Source organism: Cynocephalus volans, chromosome 1 (genome assembly GCF_027409185.1).
Source record: "Cynocephalus volans isolate mCynVol1 chromosome 1, mCynVol1.pri, whole genome shotgun sequence".
Lineage (NCBI taxonomy): Eukaryota > Metazoa > Chordata > Mammalia > Dermoptera > Cynocephalidae > Cynocephalus > Cynocephalus volans.
In genome coordinates, this window is record NC_084460.1 from 159312599 (window position 1) to 159334341 (window position 21743).

The following is a 21743-nucleotide window of genomic DNA, read 5'->3' on the forward strand; positions in this document are numbered from 1 at the left end:
GCTAACAGAGAGATACTGGTTGTGATGCCAAAATGGTATCCTTGAACTTAGTTTGCCAGAGTTTGTTTAAATTTTAATTTTGTTTATGTACTAAAGGTCTTAGTGTTTATAATTCTAATAGTCATATACAGTTGACACTTGAACAAGGATGGGTTAGGGGCGCCAACACCCTGCGAGTTGAAAATCCAGGTATAACTGTCGACTCCCAAAAACTTAACTACAAATAGCCTAATGTTGACTAGAAGCCTTACAGATAACGTGAACAGTCAATTAACATGAATTTTGTATGTTACATGCATTGCATACTTTATTGTCAGATAAATGAATCCAGCGTACGGACCATCGGACAGCTTCACCAATTTCCTTTTCTCTTTTATCAATGGTCCGTACTCTGAATTCATTTATCTTGAAATAATGGGCAACCACAGCTACAGACCCCAATCTACGGTATATATCAAGCAGTTCAACTCCTTATAATGTCGCTGACTTTTCTCTGCTCTTTGGGAGCACTTCCAGGATTACTAGTGGCATTCAGTATGGATTCAAGGTTTACGGTATTGTACTATACACAATGACCATGAGAGATAACTTTATACTGTGATACCAATTTACTGGATACCCAATATATATGTTTACTTTATATATTTTATATAACATATTTATTTTATGTATTTGCTTTATACCCAATTTACTGGAGAGACGAACTTCTTACATGGAGATATTGGCATCACACGTTTTAAGTGGATACTTGCAACGCTTGAGCTCACCGCAGTAGCAATAGGAGATGGCAACTAAATTATGGCAGTTGTACAGTATTGTTACAGTTAATTTAATGCAGTTATGATTTAATACTGCATCTTTATGTTTGTTTACATTTCTATCCACTGCAAATGGTACCATGTGTGGCCTGTAAGTGCTTGTATGCATAAGTTCTGATAAATTTTAACTTTTTATAATAGATTTGTGTACATTTTATGGTAGTAAATGACAAAATAGACTAGTATCTACATATATTTTATGCATTCATGACATACCTAACCTTTTCATAATTTTTTTGTGTTTCATAATTTTTTTGATATTTCAAGCCTACATGGTTTGTCTGCAAGTTTTTTCAAATTATCTCAAATCTCCAAAAAATTTTCCAAAATATATTGAAAAAATCCATATATGTAGACTCAGCAGCTCCAACCCGTGTTGTTCAAGGGTCACCTGTATATGTGAAGCAAGGCTTTTGTCTTCAGTTAAACATGTAAAACTTTTTACTGTAATGATACCTAATATCCTTATATATCTAGTATTGTTTGAAAACTAATAGTTATAAAAACATATATCAATACTGAGAATTTATTTAAATTTTCAAATGACCTTATCTAAGGTACATTATTAAACTCTGTGTGTATGTTTATATTTTTGTGTGTGCACATCTATATATGTGGGAATGTGATGAAATAATATTTAGCTTATTTATGTGTATTTGTGCATATATACATACACACATATATATATGTGTGTATACTTTTATATGTGCTTTTTAATTGTATGTGTGTATATGCCAAAATATTGGAACCTAGCAATTAACCTATTTTTATTCTTTCCTCCTAAATTCTGGATTCTAGAATCTGCTTTTCTCATATCAGCCACCACAGTCATCCAGCCGATTTTCAGTTTCCCAGACTGGTGACCTCACTATTACTAATGTCCAGCGATCTGATGTTGGTTATTATATCTGCCAGACTTTAAATGTTGCTGGAAGTATCATCACAAAAGCGTATTTGGAAGTTACGGATGGTAAAGTAGAGCATTTTATTTCAAAGAGTCCAACTTGGGCTTCAAGAGAGTGCCAGTAGATGTATTAATTTTCAATTGTATATTTCTTACATATCTTTCTTTTCTTCCATATCTTTATTTTGGTGTAAAGCCAAAGAAGATGTTGATGCAATAATAAGTTCAAAATTATTTTTACTTTAACTTAAATGTACTATAAATTTCTAGCGTCAAATCAGGTTCATAAAAGCATAGCGATTATCCAAGGAGAAGCTTATACTGAATAGCTGTACGTAGGAATGTTTCCAAGTTTTGGAAAATATAAAGTTATTTTATACTCTCTTGATGTAAATTACTATCTCTTCTCTTTTCCATAAGTTAAGGAGGTAAGATTTTTCATAAATCCAAAATCTAACAACTCACAGCTCAAAAATAAACAAGTTTTTCTTAGTAATGTGGTATATCCTATTTACAGGTCCCCTAAACATGATCAATTAATGCCAAATATATTATTGAATAATTAAGAAAATTACTGAATAATTAAGAAAATCTCCAAGCCACAGTTGGAGAGTAGTGATAATTTGAAAAGAAGATTGAGAAGGAGGAGAGAAAAAAATACATATAAATATATGAAATAAATACATATATACACAAATGTATATATTTCAAATATGGATATATTAATTATATAGATATTCAAAATATTTTACCTATTTATATGTATGCATACATATAAATAGGTAAAATATTTACATATGTGCATATAATATACATAATGTATATATTGCTGAGTGTATATGTGTGTATAATCCAGAAAGTATTATGAGTAAAGAATTCTTGCAAAATAAAGATATAACTAAAGCCTAATAGTGTTAAGGGGTTTTTACTTCTAAAACCAAATTGATTGCAGTGATCAAAATTATTTTTTTCTCAATTTCAAAACATAGATGAAAGAACATGTAAATAAAGAAACATTCTCTCTCTCAAGGAGGAAGATAGTTCAAGAATGAGAGAAACAGGAATGAAAGATGATTATGCATTTCGAAAAACACAGTAAGACTTGATCTTGAGGAAGTAATACATGCAAAAATTTAGCTGTTTTAATCATACAGTATGCTTGATTAAAAAGAAACTTTGGATTTTGATTTATTCAATATAATAGAGTTGTTTCTTTAATTAAAAACTGTGAAGTCCACTTTGACTTCTCATTCTTCCTTCTCTCTCTATCATTCAATAATCTTTTGAATCCATCAAATTGTCTTCATCTCTGTTACAACTCCCAGAACGGTCTACTAATTCTGTCCCTGTTTCTTGTCTCCTCTCACACCAAATTATATTCCCATATTGTTGCATGAATTTTTTTTCTCTAGACCCTCTTTTCTCCCCCATCATGTAAATTGAGGTATAAAATACATACAGTAAAGCAAGTAGAGTAAACTAATACTGCTTGATAAATTTTTTCATGTAATGATCACTTAGATCAAGATATGGAACATTTCCAGGACCATAAAAGACTTCCACCAATTTCTTCCTAGTCAGTAAGCCTCTCTCTGGCACAGATAATTACTTTACTGTCTTTCTTCATCATTGATTAGTTTTGCTTGTTCTAGAAACTCAGTTAAATGAAATCAGATAGTAGGCAAATAATATTTTGTATGACATCCTTAGTTCAAGTAATGTCAGTGAAAATAACCCATGTGTATATTAGTAGGGTTTTTTTTTTTTTCTTTTTTGTTGCTGTGTAGTATTCCATTCTGTAAATAGACCATAATTTATTTATGTACTCTCCTATTAATGGATTGTTTTCCATTTAGGGCTCTTACTAATAAAGCTAAATATCCCTGTACATGTCTATTGTGCATGCTCACTCAATTCTCTTGGTTTGCCCTTTGGTGGACATATGTACTAGTTTCTCTTCTTTTTGTTTTCTCATATAGTCTAGATACAAGCCTTTGTCAGATATATGTATTGTAATTATTTTGTCCCAACCATCCTCTTAATGATGATTTTAAAGATTGACTAATTAATTTTAATAAGGACCAGTGTACTATTTTTCTTTCATGGTTCGTATTTTTGATGTCCTGTCCTACTTTGAAGCACAAAGATGTTCTCCTATGTCTTTTTCTGGAAGTTTTATTATTTATACCTTTGTGATTCAAGTTTTTGATTCATCTTGAATTAATTTTTGTGTATGGTGTGAGCTGAGGGTCAAAATTCTTTTTATTTTCCTCATATGGAAACTAATTGTTTCAGCATCATTTATTGAAAATACCGTCTTTTCCCCATTGAATTGCAGTGACATTTTATCATAATTCAAGTGAACATAGATGAGTGGGCCTACTTATGCTCTCTCTGTTATGTTCCAGTGATCTATTTATGTCAGTTCATATGATCTTAATTATTGTAGATCTATAGTAAGTGTTAAAAGCATGTAGTGTATGCCTCCAACTTTGTTTTTCTTATTTTGTGATGGCTGTTGGAGATCTCTACATTTCCTTATAACTTTTAAAGTCAACTTGTCAAAATTAGATACACACAGTCACCCCAAACAAAAAAAATCTGAGTTTTTAATTTTGATTTTATTTAAATTATTGGATAATTTAAGGGGAATTAACATCTTAACACTCTGATTCAATTCAGGGAAAGGGTGGGTATACATTTCATGTATATGTCTCAGTTTATTTAGTTCTTCTTTAATTTCTCTGATATGTTTTGTAGTTTCTAGGATAGTGGTCTTAAAATTCTACATTCTACTTTTTCTACATATTGTTATAGTAATCATTATCAAATTCATTATGTGGTCTTCATAACCATGATTTAAAGACTATAATGTATGTATGACACTGTCAAAACATTTTACATCATTTTAACTTAGTAGAGTACAATAATATATTATATATATAATAATAATATAAAATATATCATAGATACGGTTTAGGCTTTTGATTGAGACAGTTCTAATATTGAATTTGAATCTACATATTTTGGTAAATTTATACCTAAGATATTTTATGATTTTTGATATAACTGTATATGTGTATATATAGATATATTTTTGATTTTTGTTAATGAAATGTTTGAAGCAAGTGAATTGTACAATTGACTTTTGTATATTAACCTTGTGTCCAGCAACTTTGCTATATCCACTCATTATTTCTAATAGTTTGTAGGTTGATTATTTCTGACATTTTTATGTACAAAATGTGTCAATTTCAAATAAAGACAGTTTTACTTCTTCCTCTCAATATTTATACCTTTTATTTCTTTTACTTGTCCTGTATTATCAGTGACCTCCAACCTAGTGAGTAGAATTGGTGATAGTGGGCATGTTTTTCTCAATCTTAACTTTAGGGGACAAGAATTTAATGTTTCACCAGCAAATATAATATTGGCTAGGATTTTTGCACATACATTTGAATTTCAAGAAATTTGGGGGAAATTTTTTAAAACATTAACTTTATTATTTGGTTTCCAAGTGTTCTGAGGATAAAGTTTATATTTCTTATATGCTTTACAATTCATTATCTGACTCCCTGCAGGCTCAGCTCTGAATACAGTTGCTCATGTGCCCTAATTGCATTGTGTTTGCTATGGTTTTCCTTTGTCTTAAGATCTCTGCACACCTTGTTTCCACTAACTTGAAATTTTATTTCAGGAATTATTTTGTAGCTCCTCACATATAGATTCTATGGCCCCATCCCTGTCATATATATACAGATTACATCTTATATTTTCCTGTCTTCTCTGTTTATTTTTCTATATTATTTATTAGACACTGAGTTCATTGAGAGCAGTGTAGAGATATCTGTCTAGTCAAATTAAATATAATACTCAGAATTCACCCAGGGTTTGACATGTGGTAAATGCTCAATAGATCTTTGTTTAATGAGTGGATGAAACAGAGAAGGAAGGAAGGAACAGCTAGCTCTTGGTTAATTGAGAATTCAGTATTAGAATTGTCTCACTCAAAAGCCCAAACTCTGCCTATGAAATATAATATTATATATATATATATGACTGTACTCCAATAAATGATCTAAAATGTTTTTACAGTGTCTTACATGTATTATAGCCATTAAATCATGGTTGTGAAGAGCACATAATGAATTTGATAGTGATTGATATAACCAATATGTAGAAAAAGTAGAATGTAGATTGTACACACATTTATAATTGCAACTTTGTAATGCAACATATGTGTGTGTGTGTGTGTGTGTGTATATATATATATACATGAAAAAAGACCAAAAAAAAACTCTGCTAAAGTATCCTCAAATATCTCTTATGCTCATAATTATAGTTGAAAGCAATGCTTTCTCTGTGCCAACTGACATGTCATTATCACAAGTTACTTGTATTTGTGAGACTAGATGATGCATAAAACTATTAGTAAACTAAAAAAAAAAAAAATCAAAAGCAGAAAACTTAAATTTTTCTAAGTAGCCAATTTATTTCCAACCCTAAATGTCCTGTTTCACCTTAAAATATCTGGGGGGATTCAGGTGGTTTTGTGTTTGCTATTGTGGTACTATTTTTTAGTTTTCTTTTCTTTATTTTGGAGTTCATTGATGTACTAACACTAACAACCATGGACTCATTCTTCACAGGTAAAACTATAATTATTGTGAGTGCTGGCAATATCAATATTTATACATTACTAGGTCAGGTCAAGAGGATCGCTAGTTAGCAGAGTATTTTCTGGATGGTATTTGACTTTAGCTCCTTGATCTTCTTCATTAATTGCAAACAGAACAAAAGCAGAGGCAGAATAAAACATGAGGCAGGGACATAGCAGCCCTTTTTGAAATGTTGCTTCTCTGTAGCTGTGGCCTACCCTTAATAGAGTCAGAGCATACAAACTCACGTCACCTATTTAATTGAAAATGTTTCTAGTCATTATTACTAGAATGTAAGAAAAAACAAAGTTAATGATCATTAAATAAATGGTATATAAAACTTAAAATCATATGTATTCATCTCTCAAAAGTTATCCAAGGTCCTTCAAAAAGTTTTTGAAAAATGGAATTAAAAGTATATATGAATTCTTCCATGAACTTTTTGTAGTACCTTCATACTGTACAAATAGTGTTATCTTTTATTTAGAAAAGGTATATTTGCCAGTTACTATTTAATTTGAACAAGTCACTTGAACTTCCAAAGTTTCAATCCCTTGATTTCTAAAATGGGATAATAATATTTTACGGCCAAAATGATAGATTTGCAAGATATGATGTTTGACGTGCTATGTAAACAGATGACAATTATGATACATAACTTTGATGTTTGTTTTGGTGTATAAATGTAAATTTTTCATACATGAAACAGTCAGTGTGTGTATGTAAGTTTGTGTTGTTTTTCACTTAAAATTATCTTATAAAATGTTTATAGTATTAACATACTTTCATCATTTTTGAGGTGACGAAATATTACACTGTGATGATATACCCTCATTTAGGGGGGTCTTTAAGTCTTTCATTGAACGTGGGAAAAATACAGGTAAACTTTTACAAACCCTGCTGTAACAGGGTTACACCATCTGTTGCACTGCTGGTACTATCACTGCCACCACCACTACTGCTATTACACTGATACTTATTAATCATAAGCTACAGTTATTCAGTGCTTAGTTAGTGCCAAGCACTATGCTGAGAACTTTTTACACGTGAGCAATTTCAAATCTGCCAACATCTCATTTTACTGCTGAGGAAACTGAGGCAGTGAATGCTGAAGAGTTATACCCAAATCACACTGTTAATATGTGTCTGAACTGAGATTTAGAACGTAACTCTGCACTGTCCAATATGGTAGCTACTTAACACATGTAGCTATTTAAATTTGAATTTAAATTATTTGAAAGTAAATAAAATTACAGATCCAGTTCCACAAGCTCCCTAGCCACACTCAAGTGCACAGAAGCCACTTGTAGCTGTTGGCTACTGTATTGGATAGAGTAGATATGGAACGTTTCCATTGTACATCACTACATCTTTCTGACTCCAGAGTCCATACATCTCTGGAGTCAGAAAGACATAGTGCTGGAAAATTATCTGCTCATTTTGTTAAACATGTCTGTTTGTTACACTTTCTTTTTTATTGCCTGGTGATTCATTCTAATAATTCCAGCGTGAGATATTGTCCCTTAATTTGAGGTTTGTCTCCAAATTATAAATTTAGGTTTGACTCGTAAATGTTCTATGTTCTTTTGTGTTTTCAAGATTAAACATTTCATCAGTATTTTATTCTAATACATGACAACACTAAAAGGTTTTATTTTCTCTACCTAAAAACATGAAATTGCTTTAATGAACTCTTAAATCTTTCAGCTCTGATTTACCTATTAGTTCTTTACAGAAAAGGACAAGTGGTGATATCAAAGTACATATATATATCTCTAGCCTTTTTCAATTAGCCAAACACTTTTACTCCATTACACCATTTTAATCTTCATAGCAATCCCCTGAGCTAGTTAGAACAAGTATTACTATACTCATTTTCCAGATTAAAAACCTGAGACTTAGAGAATTTAAGGAACTTTCCCAAAGACATACAGCAGATTATGGAACTGATGCTTCACTTGCTTTATTTTTGTTAATTACCCAGTGTAAATTATGCAGAAATAAATGACAGAGAAACAGCATCAATAACAGTGTCAGGACGGAATGAAGAGGTGTGGAGAATGCTAAATATGCTACAAATATCAAAGAACTGTAATGATACAGAAAATTGAATAAATCCCTAGATATTGGATTATTTCTAGATATAACAAGACTGCCAAATGTAAACTACTCTTTTACTGGACTTAATTGTAATCAGCTATAGAGAAGCACTCTGTTACTAATTTAATTAATGTCCAGAAATACATATTCATTGATTCTTATAATCAAAGGAACACAGGTGGTCTTATAAAAATGTCAGTGCAATAAAATACTTTATTCTTTTTATTGTATTCATCAGGAGGAACCTCTAATTTGATTTAGCAAATCTCAATAGAAAATACAGAAAAAATTAAAAAATTTTAAGCAAAAAGATTATTGGCGTATGTTTTTCAGCCATGGAGTATTTAAAACACTCCTGCCTTCTGATATGCCCTCTAGTATTAGCAAATTTCACATAGTAACCAAGGCATAGAAGAGAATTGGAAGAGTAGAGTGGGAATATGCAGTTGCTGATTTCACTCCATTGCTTTCCTTTTTTTTCTTATTAGTTTGAATGCACAAAACTAATAATTATTACATGATAAATGAGGAACAAATTGAAGTGTGACTCCAGCTTGTGAAAATCTTTGGTGCATAAAACTTTGAACATGACACATCCAGCTTTGTAAAAATTATTGCATCCAAAATTTAGTTACTCTGGCAACCAGTTTCTTTTCATCAGGCAACTTACTGGAATCTTTTTGTTTTGTATATTTGTGTCTTCTTTTTTTACTTTAACTAATATCCAGAATTTTAAAGATTGATAATTAAAGAAAACTTCTGAAATTTTATTTTTTAAATTTTTATTCATAAAAAAAAATCAGTGGAGTTTTTCCTAAATTGCCTAAGTCAGGGAATGTGAATGTCTAATACAGGATTTATTATATTTCCACCACAGTTGTTTTAAATTTTTCCATAAAATAACAACTTTTTGTAAACTTTTTAGGTTTTAGATTTTTCATATAATAATAAGAAAATTTTATTTTATACATAATAAAAATGCCTCTCATTATTACTTTCCACAGCACATTAAAATCATTATTTAAGGTAACAGAATTGGCAGAAGTGCTTTTTCTATTCCTATTAATTCCAGTATGGAAGTATGGTATTTGCCAAGTCAGGATATTGCCTTGATTTCTTTTTAGATCAGCCTCCCAGTAATGTATTTGGGCAATTTTCCAGTTTCTTTGAATTCATTATAGTTGGGTAATTTTCACCCAAATTTATTCTTTTAATAAAAAGAATTCCAAGATAAAAAAAGATACAAGGAGCTTATTCATATTGATTTGTAAATTATGAAAGTCCAAACACCTTTTTGAATCCAAAATTGTCAAGCATGCTGATATGTTACCATCATTTTTTTCTGTCAGACACAAAAGTTATGTAATGTCCAGTTGGCTTTAGTTCATTTATTAAAATTTGTCTCATTTGTTTCCGTGGGATAAATATTTTCTTGTAGTTGTTGTGCTTTGTTTTTTTCATATTTTAATGTTCAAAAATGTAGCATTCCACATCTCACCTCTACATATCTACTTCACCATCTACAATCCTTATTTAAGTTCTGAAGTCTTAAGTTAAATAATGACAATGCAGCAGTCTCAGTCAATGGTTGGTCATTTGAAAGGAGCACATCGTACCTCATTTTAATATTCTTGCTCTGGCAATTGCTTCAGTGCATCATATGAATAATGCATTCTGAATAATGCATGTATCCTACTTTAATTACTTGTTTAATTATCTTTAGTTTTTTCAAAGCCTAGAGCAACTGCTGTTGCTTGGATGATTAGAAAATTGCTTCCAGTTGCAGAAATCTATTTCCTGTTGTTTCTGCTGGCAGTGATTGCAGACCGGCCTCCCCCAGTCATTCGACAAGGACCTGTGAATCAGACTGTAGCAGTGGATGGTACTTTAGTTCTCAGCTGTGTGGCCACAGGCAGTCCAGTGCCCACAATTCTGTGGAGAAAGGATGGAGTCCTTGTTTCAACTCAAGATTCTCGAATCAAACAGCTGGAGACCGGAGTGCTGCAGATTCGATACGCTAAGGTAACTTGAAATGACACCCTGGGCTCCCTTTCTATTCCACTTTGTTTTTACTTCCAGCAACTAGGTATTGAAACCTCAAATTTTAGAATTAATGAAATGCTAAATAAAAGTATTAACATATTTTTAATTTGATGCTTTATTTTTGAAACTTTCCATTGTGTATGTTTAAGATAATTTGGCTCCTATTTTAGCCTATGGCAAGTAATTTAAGGTTATATTGAGGAGAAAAAAAGATCCTAAGACCTACTGAGGAAAGTAGATGGGGACTTGTGGAAGCAAAAATATCTTCCAAGTAGTAGTATGATGCAGTTATTCCATAAAGAATTTTTTCAAGATATTTTCTAGTACCATTTTACATGCAATGTACTTAAACAGTTCTATCATGAGTAATTGGCTCAGCATTTTGCTATTAGAGAATACTATACATGCAAACAAAAGCTATAAAGCAATGTACATACTGAATGTACATTTCAAACCAGAACTTTCAATGATGAAAAGCCTACAGGTTTGTGGGAACAATTTAGGGATTTACCTTCCCAGGGCATCACATCCCATACCTGTTCTTTCAGGACTGTGTTTTTTGTTTTGATTTTTCTTTTTCTTTTTAGGTCAAGATCAGACAGGCTCCTGAGATCATGAGACATGTGAAAGAAAAGTTTTGACAACAATAAACATAAATTTCAATTGCTTTATTGCCTGTTGTGGGTGGCTTCTTTGGAGTTTTGGATCAGCATCATACTTCTTTTTATGTGTCACAAAAGTTAATATGTTGTACTTCTTTGTGACAATTATTGTGACATTGTTATTGCAATTGCCAGAGCAAGATGACAACATTTTTGCTTTATCAAATGTTACTTGAAGATTGGGTTATTAGCATAAGCAAATATGTATATGGGTTTATTATACTGCTGATGACTTTAAAGGTGAATGTGTGATATGTGTTTGTTTTATCATGTTCGGAGTTTAGAAGAGAAAGAGAGAGTTCATTCCAGCTAGGGTTTGGCTTTATACTTCTTAAACCACCTTAAATAATAGGCTTAAAACATGGGAGGGGTAAGTGCAAATACCTTAAGAAGAAATCCTTTTTTACTTATCCTTTCTCTGTAAATGTATGTTTGTTTCATATATCCATATAGGTATAACTCTGATAAATATGAAATAGCAAGAATAGTCATTGGCTAAACTTTATCAGCCTTATTATGTGACTTATTGGACATAAAGATATAATTTAACAATAAAGATTAACTCTTTGAATTTGAGGAGTTACATACCTTAGTAATTGTTAATTGTCCCTGAAACTGATATTTTGATTTGTTAATACAACTAAATATTATGTTTATATTACACAATTAGAATAACCATATAGAAGCTCCTTTTTTCTGTCTTTGCAATATTTTCCTCCACATTCAATGAAAATATATTAAATTAAGAGGATGTTTCTGGTTAGCAAATTTTAATGTAGATATCCACATTCAGGGACCATATACAAACCTCTAGTTGCTTTTCCAGCTCAGTAAGCTTTTATTGTTCCAAGTGTTTATTTTCCATCTGTCTTCTCAGCTGGGTGACACTGGTCGGTACACCTGCATTGCATCAACCCCCAGTGGTGAAGCGTCATGGAGTGCTTACATTGAAGTCCAAGGTAAATTAAATGGTATTTTGGCCTTAAAGAAAAGCATCAAATACAGTTGTTTAACTTACTGGTAAATTGATGAAGTAGATGTCCTGGTCCCTGAGTAGGACATGTTATCGACATGCATATGCTTATCTGTATAAGTGTAAATATTTCTTTTCTCTTTTTCCTGCTTGTTAGAGTTTGGAGTTCCAGTTCAACCTCCAAGACCCACTGATCCCAATTTAATCCCTAGTGCCCCCTCAAAACCTGAAGTTACAGATGTCAGCAGAAATACAGTAACACTATCATGGCAACCAAATTTGAATTCAGGAGCAACTCCAACATCTTATATTATAGAAGCCTTCAGGTAGAGTAAAGAGGATTTTTCCTGGTTGTTCTTTTTTTTTTTTTTCTTTTTTTTTTTATTTATCATTAAATATGTATGTTCTAACTTGTGTATCTATTCTTAGCCATGCATCTGGTAGCAGCTGGCAGACCATAGCAGAGAATGTGAAAACAGAAACATTTGCCGTTAAAGGACTCAAACCTAATGCAATTTACCTTTTCCTTGTGAGGGCAGCTAATGCATATGGAATTAGTGATCCAAGCCAAATATCAGATCCAGTGAAAACACAAGGTAAATATTGATTTATTTAACCTGTGACACCTACTTATCCCTAGATGTTATAACTGTACAGGCAAATAATTTGTCCTACAAGCTAGAATTGTATATTTATAAGTGGTTGTCCAAGTTGTCCATGGCTTAGTACAAACACAGTGTCTATAAACTCTATTATTTTCTAGATTAAACACATCAAGATAAGATTGACAAAGAAAACTATGTCTCATTTTATAAAACTACAAATCCACTGAGACAAAAATATTGTGTGAATATTTGTGTATTATATTCAATTTCTTGGCTTTAAATATAATTACATGTGGGTGTAAAATCTTAATCATTTCATAATTGTATTTAAAATTAAGTAAATTTTATTTATGTTTAAATTTGGTACTCATCACCTTCTGGATGAATTTTCAGGATTACAAACTTAATCAAGCAATATTCTCTCAAAATCACACAAATGTGAGAGATATTTGGAGAGTAAACTTAAACTTGTTCTTAATCCCTCTGTTCAGTCAACAACTTATAAAGCATGAAAAAAAAATACTGTAGGTCTTTATCTCAGTTGGCCTGTTTTTTATTGTCGATTATGTGAGCCATGAGATATGAAACTTTTAAATGAAAAACAGCTATATTTTGGTCAAAGGTGGGTTAAAGAAACAGATAAAAGGAAAAATGGACATGTTTAAAGCTGCTTCTAAAACATTTGAAACTAAAAATTTTGTTCACTTGAACCACATTTTGGATATACTGCTTTTTTATATTTTGTGAATAGAAATTATTTTTAGCTTTCAACTGACAGATTATTATCTCCTATCCACCCTCTTGCTCATCCTATTATTTTAATGCTCTCATACCACTAAAATTTATGTATTGATTAAAAAAAGAGATAGTTTGAATCAACCTTTACTCTTTTTTTACATAATGTCGTTGCAATTACAATGTGTTGTTCTTATTTTAATCAAGAAAGCTAATTCTAGAGGGTAGTGATTAGAAATATAAAATTATTTTCTCAGCATACAGGGGAATCGTGTCTCTACCTTGAGGTACACGTTTCCCAAAGAAAAATTGTAACTTTGTTATAATGATAGAAACAAATTATGCTCAAGAAAATCTTTAACCATTTTTTCCTGGTTTGGGAAGGGATCTGCCAGCCATGTTGCATGTTTTGTCTTTTCTAGTGCATATATCAACAGTCATTTTGGAAGGATTTTTTGTTTCAGAATTCACAAAAGAAGCAAACCGAGTTGTAGAACATGCCCACGTCTGTCTTGTGTTGTGTGAATTCAACACACCCAAATGCCTATATTTGCTGATATGAGTCACCTCACCAAGAGCTTTAATAGACTTGGAGCCTGCCTTAAGGCAGTTTGAGGTTTTCAATATTAGATACGCATTTGTAAAGAATGCAGAAACTATGACAGCTGTAAAATGAGTTTAAAATTTGTTCCCATTGTAGTGGGCTCTATCCAGTAGACTCTAACTGAAAGTTTTTGATTGCTTCTTAACGCTATTCTGTCACATACTCATATTAATGATTTTGTAATATATGCCCTCATCTGTAAGTGAGGAGGTAGTTAACATTTTATATGAACATTAAGAGTTTTTAAAATGTTAGTCAATTTGCCTTTGTACATACATAGCTAGTGTAACAACTTAAGTGAAATTAATCCATGTCAACTGGAAGATGAAATATACAGAAACTGGCATAGAATTATTAAATCAAAGAAATTTTCATCTCATCTTCTCAACCTACTATGTGGCTGTAAGCAAATTAGTCAGTCAGTCCTTCTGAGCTTTAGTTTCCACACCTATAAAATGGGGCTAAATGTACTCCTCAAGTTTGGAGAAAGTTTAAATTAACTAACCCGTATATGAGTATACAGGATTCAGGTTTTTTGTTTTTGTTTTTGTTTTTCTATTTTATGCCATAAGACTCTGGTCTTGAATTTCTTTCAGTTTCTGGACTAAAAATAAAGGAAGTCCACAAAATTTGTGGGTATCATAAAATCGAGAAAGACAGCTAGTGTGCCAAATGAAAGAATCAAAATTAAATATATCTCGACAGTCTGGAAGGATGGGCCAGCGCTAACAATATTAAAATTAATGGAGCAAATTAAAAAGCGTGATATTTGAACATAGGTTTAAAAAATTAGCTGTAGAAGGATAGACTGAGGATACTGGCTTAAGAGAACACGTGGATATGTGTCAGGGCAGTGGGAGGTGGACAGACTTTAGTGTCTGAAGTCAGTTAAAACACCTATCTGAACCAACTGAGTGATGTAGCTGCCAAAAAAATAAATATAGTCTTAGCTGGCATTAGTGGAATTATGTCTGGATCAAGTACTCTCCCCCCTCGACTCTGAACTGGTCAGATCATGAGTGGAGTAATGGTTTGTGGTGAGCACTACATTTCCAGGTGGACTTTCAAGACTTTTCAGAGGAGCAAAGTGAGCATAATTAGTGGGGCTGCCTGGATGGCCAAAAATCACATCATCGGAAAAGAAATTCATGGATTTTGGCATGTTTAACCCAGAAAATAATAAACTGAGAGTAGGCATGACATCTTTTCCCTAAAATTTTAAGAGACTGTCATGTGGAAGAGGAATGCTCATTCTAACTCCAGGCACTGGAACAGACCAATGAATAGACCTAACACTGAGGCAGATTTCACTGTCTAGTTCTTGGACTGCTTTTGAGACACTGTATAGCCCAACTGTGGGTCATGGCCATAGCAGAAACCTGGGGCAGAACCTGAAAAAATTCCTCTTGAAAGGTACCAAATGCATAAGCAATGAGGGGAAAACCCAAGGGTGGAGGAAATTTAGAAAAGACTTGTTGGACATTGATTCATAAGGAACCAGGTATCATATCTATTCCCATTTTTGAAACACAGTTGCAAAAGAATCTTACCCAAGTACAGACACCTATGAATGAGCTGAGGTCAAAAGGTACACAGATACAGGGCACAGGTTCCTAGTTCAGGAGTCAGGTAGGCTTATGTCGCAGTTGGAGTGAGAGCCTTGTCATGAGGTGATCAACATATGCTTTACCAAAGACAAGACTTGACAGTGCGGGGAAGATGAGTCTAGTAGCTGGCAGGGATGGGTGGTGAGCATCGCTGGTATGTGGTGGTGGTTGCTGCTGGAATGACTAGTCTTCATCCACATGACCTGTCCATGCAGCATTCTTGAGCCCTATTTTTAAAAGAATATGTACACAGACACAGAATGTAACAGAATATATGTAGTTACATAGGAAGATGCCAGTTATTGTAAGTCATGAGTGGGGCCTGGACAATCTCCCTCAGCGATTGTGCGTAGGGAGTTCCGGCACCGGGGAAGCGATTGCACAGAGCAGTATCTAAGGCTTCCTCCAAGTCTAATTCTGAATGTTGGGAAGAACCTTTGATATTATAATACGTTTCTTCAGGAGAAACAGGAGAACAAGATCTATGAAGGGATCAATTCATAAACTTCTCAAAATTGCATTATTAGATGTCACTTTCCATTTTTTTCCTCTGATGTGAAAGTTTCTAAAATAGTAGTATAGGACAGCTATTGCTGGAATGGTTAGACTTGATGTTGGAAGGGAGGGATTTTCATGGAGGGATTGACCAGCGGGTTTATCTCAAACTAGAAAGATTAGGGATTGAGATGCAAATCATGGTAGTTACCTTATAAAATGGTTATTTCTGCATTTGAAGATACTTCCCAAAAGACAGACGATTCCCTGAGGATGGGAGCTTACATATAAGGCAAGTGTTTGGAAGCTGACATTATGTGTGCGGTTTTTCATACACTAAAACACTTTATTTATTTATTTTTATTTTATTTTATTTTATTTTTGGAACTGGCTGGTATGGTGATCCAAACCCTTGACCTTGGTGTTTTCAGCATTATGCTCTAACCAACTGAGCTAACTAATACACTTTAATTCAACTTGTTTTTTAAGCACATTCTGTGTACATGACACTGTGCTAGTGCTGTGGGTCCACAAAGATGGTCCCGATGCCTTTCTTTAAGAAAAATGCTTTTTATGCCTTACCACTGGCAATTCTCACAACAGTTTTCTGAATTAGCTGCCACTGATTCTACCATTTGACACATAAGGAAACTAAAGAATAGTGAGGTTAAGAAATCCTCCCAATGTCACATGTTGCAAATCCAAGTCTGTTTTATTCCACATACTTCACTCTCATCCTAGAAATAAATGGTAGCCAAAGTCATTGGAGCAATTGAGGCCAGTAGGAAAGGAAATGTACCTGAGATGGAAAGGTGACAGTCAAGTGTTTCTATCTGTAGGCTGTGATAATAGGTATCCTGAGGTCCAGAACCTGCCAAAAATACTGGTAAAGTATGACAAAGTATGAGGTGTCAGAATTATCTGTTGTTTTTCTCATTTTGCTTATTGGTAAGCTTAATTTGCAGGTTAAATATATATACAATCAAGTGAAATTCAAGAGTATTTAATGGCACTCTTGATCTGCTATCTCTTGCCTGGCTTCCTTGGACTCCATCAGACAAATTTACCAATCTCATTGTTTTTCTTTTGGTGGCTGGCCGGGACAGAGATCTGAACCCTTGACCTTGGTGTTACCAGCACTATGCTCTAACCAACTGAGCTAACCAGCCAGCTTCCAATCTCATTTTTAATACTCATGCTTTTGCTTTCTATCCAAGGTCAGTTCCTTGAAGGTATTTAATCACTTAGAATACTAAAATTCTCAGTTTTGTTTTTTATGGGATGGTGAATAATCTAGATTTCTGTGTCAAAATACAATACTCTGAGAAGGAGAATTCTGCAGGCCAAACAAAAATATGTACTTCTTCACCCTGTATTCCCTTTTACTGTTGTAAACAAAACAAAACATCTGTATTTAGAAATTCTCCTTAGAAATGAGCAACTGCTGTGGAGTACATACTTTTAATAAGTTTAACAAAACCCCTCCTCATCAGAAAAGAAATCTGCTTAACAGTAGTAGCAGTTTAATACTTATTTGGGAGGAAATCCAGATTCATCTTATGAGATGTAAGGTAACTGACTTCTTTTGAGCTTGCTTTTCCTTTACCACGTCTCCATGCTTTTCATTGCCCAGCCACTCTGCTGTGATTTCTGGCTCTTTTGTTTTTCTTGCAAGGTTAGGATCACTGCAGAAATTATAAGAAACTCAGAGGGGATTGCACTAGCCTCCTCATTCTTAGCAAGAAAGTGACATTACACGGTAGGAGGAGCTGTTAAACGTTGCCATTTCCCATTATTACCTTTGCCTCCTGATCATTTTGCTTTCTACATGCACTCTGCTTTCTCTCTCCCTCTCTCTCTCTTTCTCTCTCTTTCTCGCCTTACTGTCCTTATCCTAATAAAAAGGTTAAGTTGTTACAGTTTTATTCCACATCACAGTTGGCTTTATAGTCCCAGTGATTCCTCTTTTCAGAGTTGCTATGAGTGAAAGGATTCTTTCACCATGTTTTCATTCAATGCAGTAATATTGTGTAGCACCTGACACAGTCTTTTTGAATTGTTGCAGATGTCCCACCAACAAGTCAGGGGGTGGACCACAAGCAGGTCCAGAGAGAACTGGGAAATGTTGTCCTGCACCTCCACAATCCTACCATCCTTTCTTCCTCTTCGATCGAAGTGCACTGGACCGTGAGTTGTTGCAAAATTTGATCTCAGTTTTAATAAGCAGGTGACTTGTGTGAGATCATTACATATGTAAAATTTAGCTATCTGTTGCCCACTTCTACACCACTGATAACTTTATAATGTAAGCATTGTTTACTGTGGTTGCTATGTTCTGACTTTAAACAGAGAAAAGTTTCCTTTTTGTGTATATTTTTTTCTATTATGTTCTAATAGTGAACTTTAACAGTCTCAGTGGAAAGGGACACTAAGTGTTACCTATGAAGATGTCACGTGTGATAGGACCATTATCACAAGAATTTTTAAAACTTAGAAATATCTTTGAGTATTAAGTAGACTTTTAAAATTAGTCATAAAACACATTTTACTTCCTGTTCCCTTTACCCTGGCATGTCTCTAGATAATGTCTCAGAACTGCCATGATGCCTCACATTCCAGCATGAAGAATAGAAATTAATATCAGAGAAATTAATATCACCTTACAAAAGATAATGGATTTTTTTTTAATATTATACTTTTATGAATGAGGAAAACAGGGGGTGGAGTCAAATTAAATTATTTGCATTTTGTTATATTTAATTTTCATTATTTTTCAGTGAACCAATAAGAAGATATGAATGATTGCATTTTCATTTGTCATCTGAATAGGTGGACCAACAGTCTCAGTACATTCAAGGGTATAAAATTCTCTATCGGCCATCTGGAGCCAACCATGGAGAATCGGAGTGGTTAGTTTTTGATGTGAGGACCCCAACCAAAAATAGTGTGGTTATCCCTGATCTCAAAAAGGGAGTCAACTATGAAATTAAAGCTCGTCCTTTCTTCAATGAGTTTCAAGGAGCAGATAGTGAAATCAAGTTTGCCAAAACCCTAGAAGAAGGCAAGTACGATAAAGTGTGTGATTTCCGTGTGTTGCTGTATACTTGTTAGGTATAACAATTACAACTTAATTGAAATTGTTAAGATGTTAATAGTTAATAATTATTAAGTGTGTTGATATTTAATTTTATATTTTGTTAAGAGAATTTCTTTAATTATAAAAGTAAAAAAACGAAAATGCTATAATAGTTGACTTGCTTTAATAGAGACCTGCATAAAAACATGCACATGTGAACACTGTATTACTTAATGGTGTATATAGGGTATATTTACTTATTATGGGGTATATTTAATTCTTCAGAACTAAAATTCACATTTAAAGATGGAATTGTTTTCAATTTGCTTGCCTTTCCGTTCATTTACTGAATGTTAATTTTGATTAATGATTTATAAATAAAATGAGTAATGTCTTGGTTTGCCCAGGACTTTCTGGGGTTAGCATTTTCTCCTTATGCCTCATGTCTCTGGAAACCCCTCAGTTCTAGGCAAACCAGTATGGCTGGACACCCAATAACTAGGAATCAAAATTTAATATTTACTACATAAAGGTAAAAGGCTACATGTAATAAGCATACTCTTAAGAAAAAAACAGCATTTCCCCTAACATGTCTTTGTCACTTTGACTATATAAATGATAGGATATGGTTAATATCATGAATGATTAGCATTCATCTTCACATGTTTGAACACTTCTAGGGAGAACATAAGAGTAGTGTTAGGGTAGGAGAAATAGGCATTATCCTAAGATATTTTTTTATATAATTTTATTTATGGAAAATTTACAGTGGGTTAGCAATATCGAGGAAAACTTAAGCAGTTTGGGACCAGGCAGCTTTGGATGAGATACATCTTTAAACATATGCACATATTGATATAATATTTATATAGATATTGTTGGATTTTAAGTATTAATTACTTGCTTTCAATGTTCTGTAATACTAATAATCTTCTTTTTAAAACAATGTAATAGCACCCAGTGCCCCACCTCAAAGTGTAACTGTATCAAAGAATGATGGAAATGGAACTGCAATTCTCGTTAGTTGGCAGCCACCTCCAGAGGACACTCAAAATGGAATGGTCCAAGAATATAAGGTAATGCATGTATATTAATTTACCGAGGGACACCCCCTCCAGCCACAAAGAAAAAGCTGGTTAAATTGTTTTCTGGACATTTGGCGCCATCTTCTGGTCTAAGTAACAACATGTAAAATTATCTTGAAAATACTTTCCTGTTTGTATTCAGAGATTGTAGAATAATTATTTTTGCTAGAAAAGCCATTTTAAAAAAGAGAATCTAAGTGGTTACAAAATATATATGTTTGTCTAATTTATCACAAAACAAACTAATTTAAATGCTAATAAAAATCTTTTTTATACTAAAAATAGCTGAAATATATTTTGCAGAATTAGATTGCCTTATGGAATTGGCTATGGGTCACATTCCATGTTAGCTTTATTTTTTACATTTTTTAAATTTTGGGACTTTATAGTTAAGTTGGAAAATTACTTTAGTGTGTATGAAAATCGTTCTTTCTGTAAAAGAGGGTGTTTGACCTTATCTTATTAATGAATCTGCATTATAATCTTAATGAGCTATAATAAATGAATAATTGAAAGATTGAATTAGGAATACCCCAATAGAAAGTAGATTTTATGTGTACTTTTTCCAACACTTACATAAGCATACAACATGCTAGAAATTTAACTGCAGAACCTATACTTCTGTAGTGACTGATTTATATTTCTGTGATGCCTGAGTATTTTTCTAGTTACTAGCTAACTTTTGACATTTAGTAGATTATCTCTCATATGTGAGTATTTTAAACTGTGCCTGATGATATGATACTAATGTAAGAAGGTGGACACAGCTACCTTCTCCAGTGTAGGTCAGTGATTTTAATAACAGGCTAACATCAGAATCAATGTGGAATCATTTTCCAAATATGGATGCCTGCCCGTCTCTCTCAGAGATTCTGATGCAGTTGGTCTTACAGGGGTCTTTGCATGTATATTTTGGTGATTCTGATACAGTTGGTCTTATGGGGTCCTTGCATGTATATTTTGATGATTCTGATATGCAGCCTTATTTAAGACCCACATAAAGACCATAAATGTTCTTCTGAATAGCAAATTAATTTGTACAATAACCAGGTATCTTGAGCTTAATTTTAGGTATATTTTATTTTTAAATGTTTTTTTTTTAAATAAATTGAAAACATCCTTATGAAATTTGTGTACATTAACAGGGCTACGGTTTTTAAAAAGTATTTAAAATGTCATAAGTGCACTGTGGATGTTTTAAAGTAGTTCAAATAAGATTTCCTAGTGAAATTGAGTCATTAAAAGGTAAAATTCTCTATATTTTTAAATGCTTTTTCAGGAGTTTCAAGGTCATTTTGATACTGGGGAGTGACAGGATGCCATGTTTCAGTCTGGAAAAATAGAATGTTATAGAAGATTTTTAAGAATTTAAAATGAG

At 32.9% G+C, this 21743-nt stretch overlaps 1 protein-coding gene across 1 annotated transcript in view; it reads left to right on the plus strand.

The window, feature by feature from the left end:
* Positions 1–21743, plus strand: part of ROBO1 (roundabout guidance receptor 1) — a 474875-nt gene that overhangs the window by 394406 nt on the left and 58726 nt on the right. The window contains exons 9-16 of the mRNA XM_063077793.1: positions 1617–1788; positions 10297–10502; positions 12063–12144; positions 12316–12484; positions 12588–12754; positions 18270–18391; positions 19034–19265; positions 20235–20356. Of these exons, the coding sequence (XP_062933863.1) occupies positions 1617–1788; positions 10297–10502; positions 12063–12144; positions 12316–12484; positions 12588–12754; positions 18270–18391; positions 19034–19265; positions 20235–20356 (1272 nt within the window). The remainder of the gene's footprint in view (positions 1–1616; positions 1789–10296; positions 10503–12062; positions 12145–12315; positions 12485–12587; positions 12755–18269; positions 18392–19033; positions 19266–20234; positions 20357–21743) is intronic.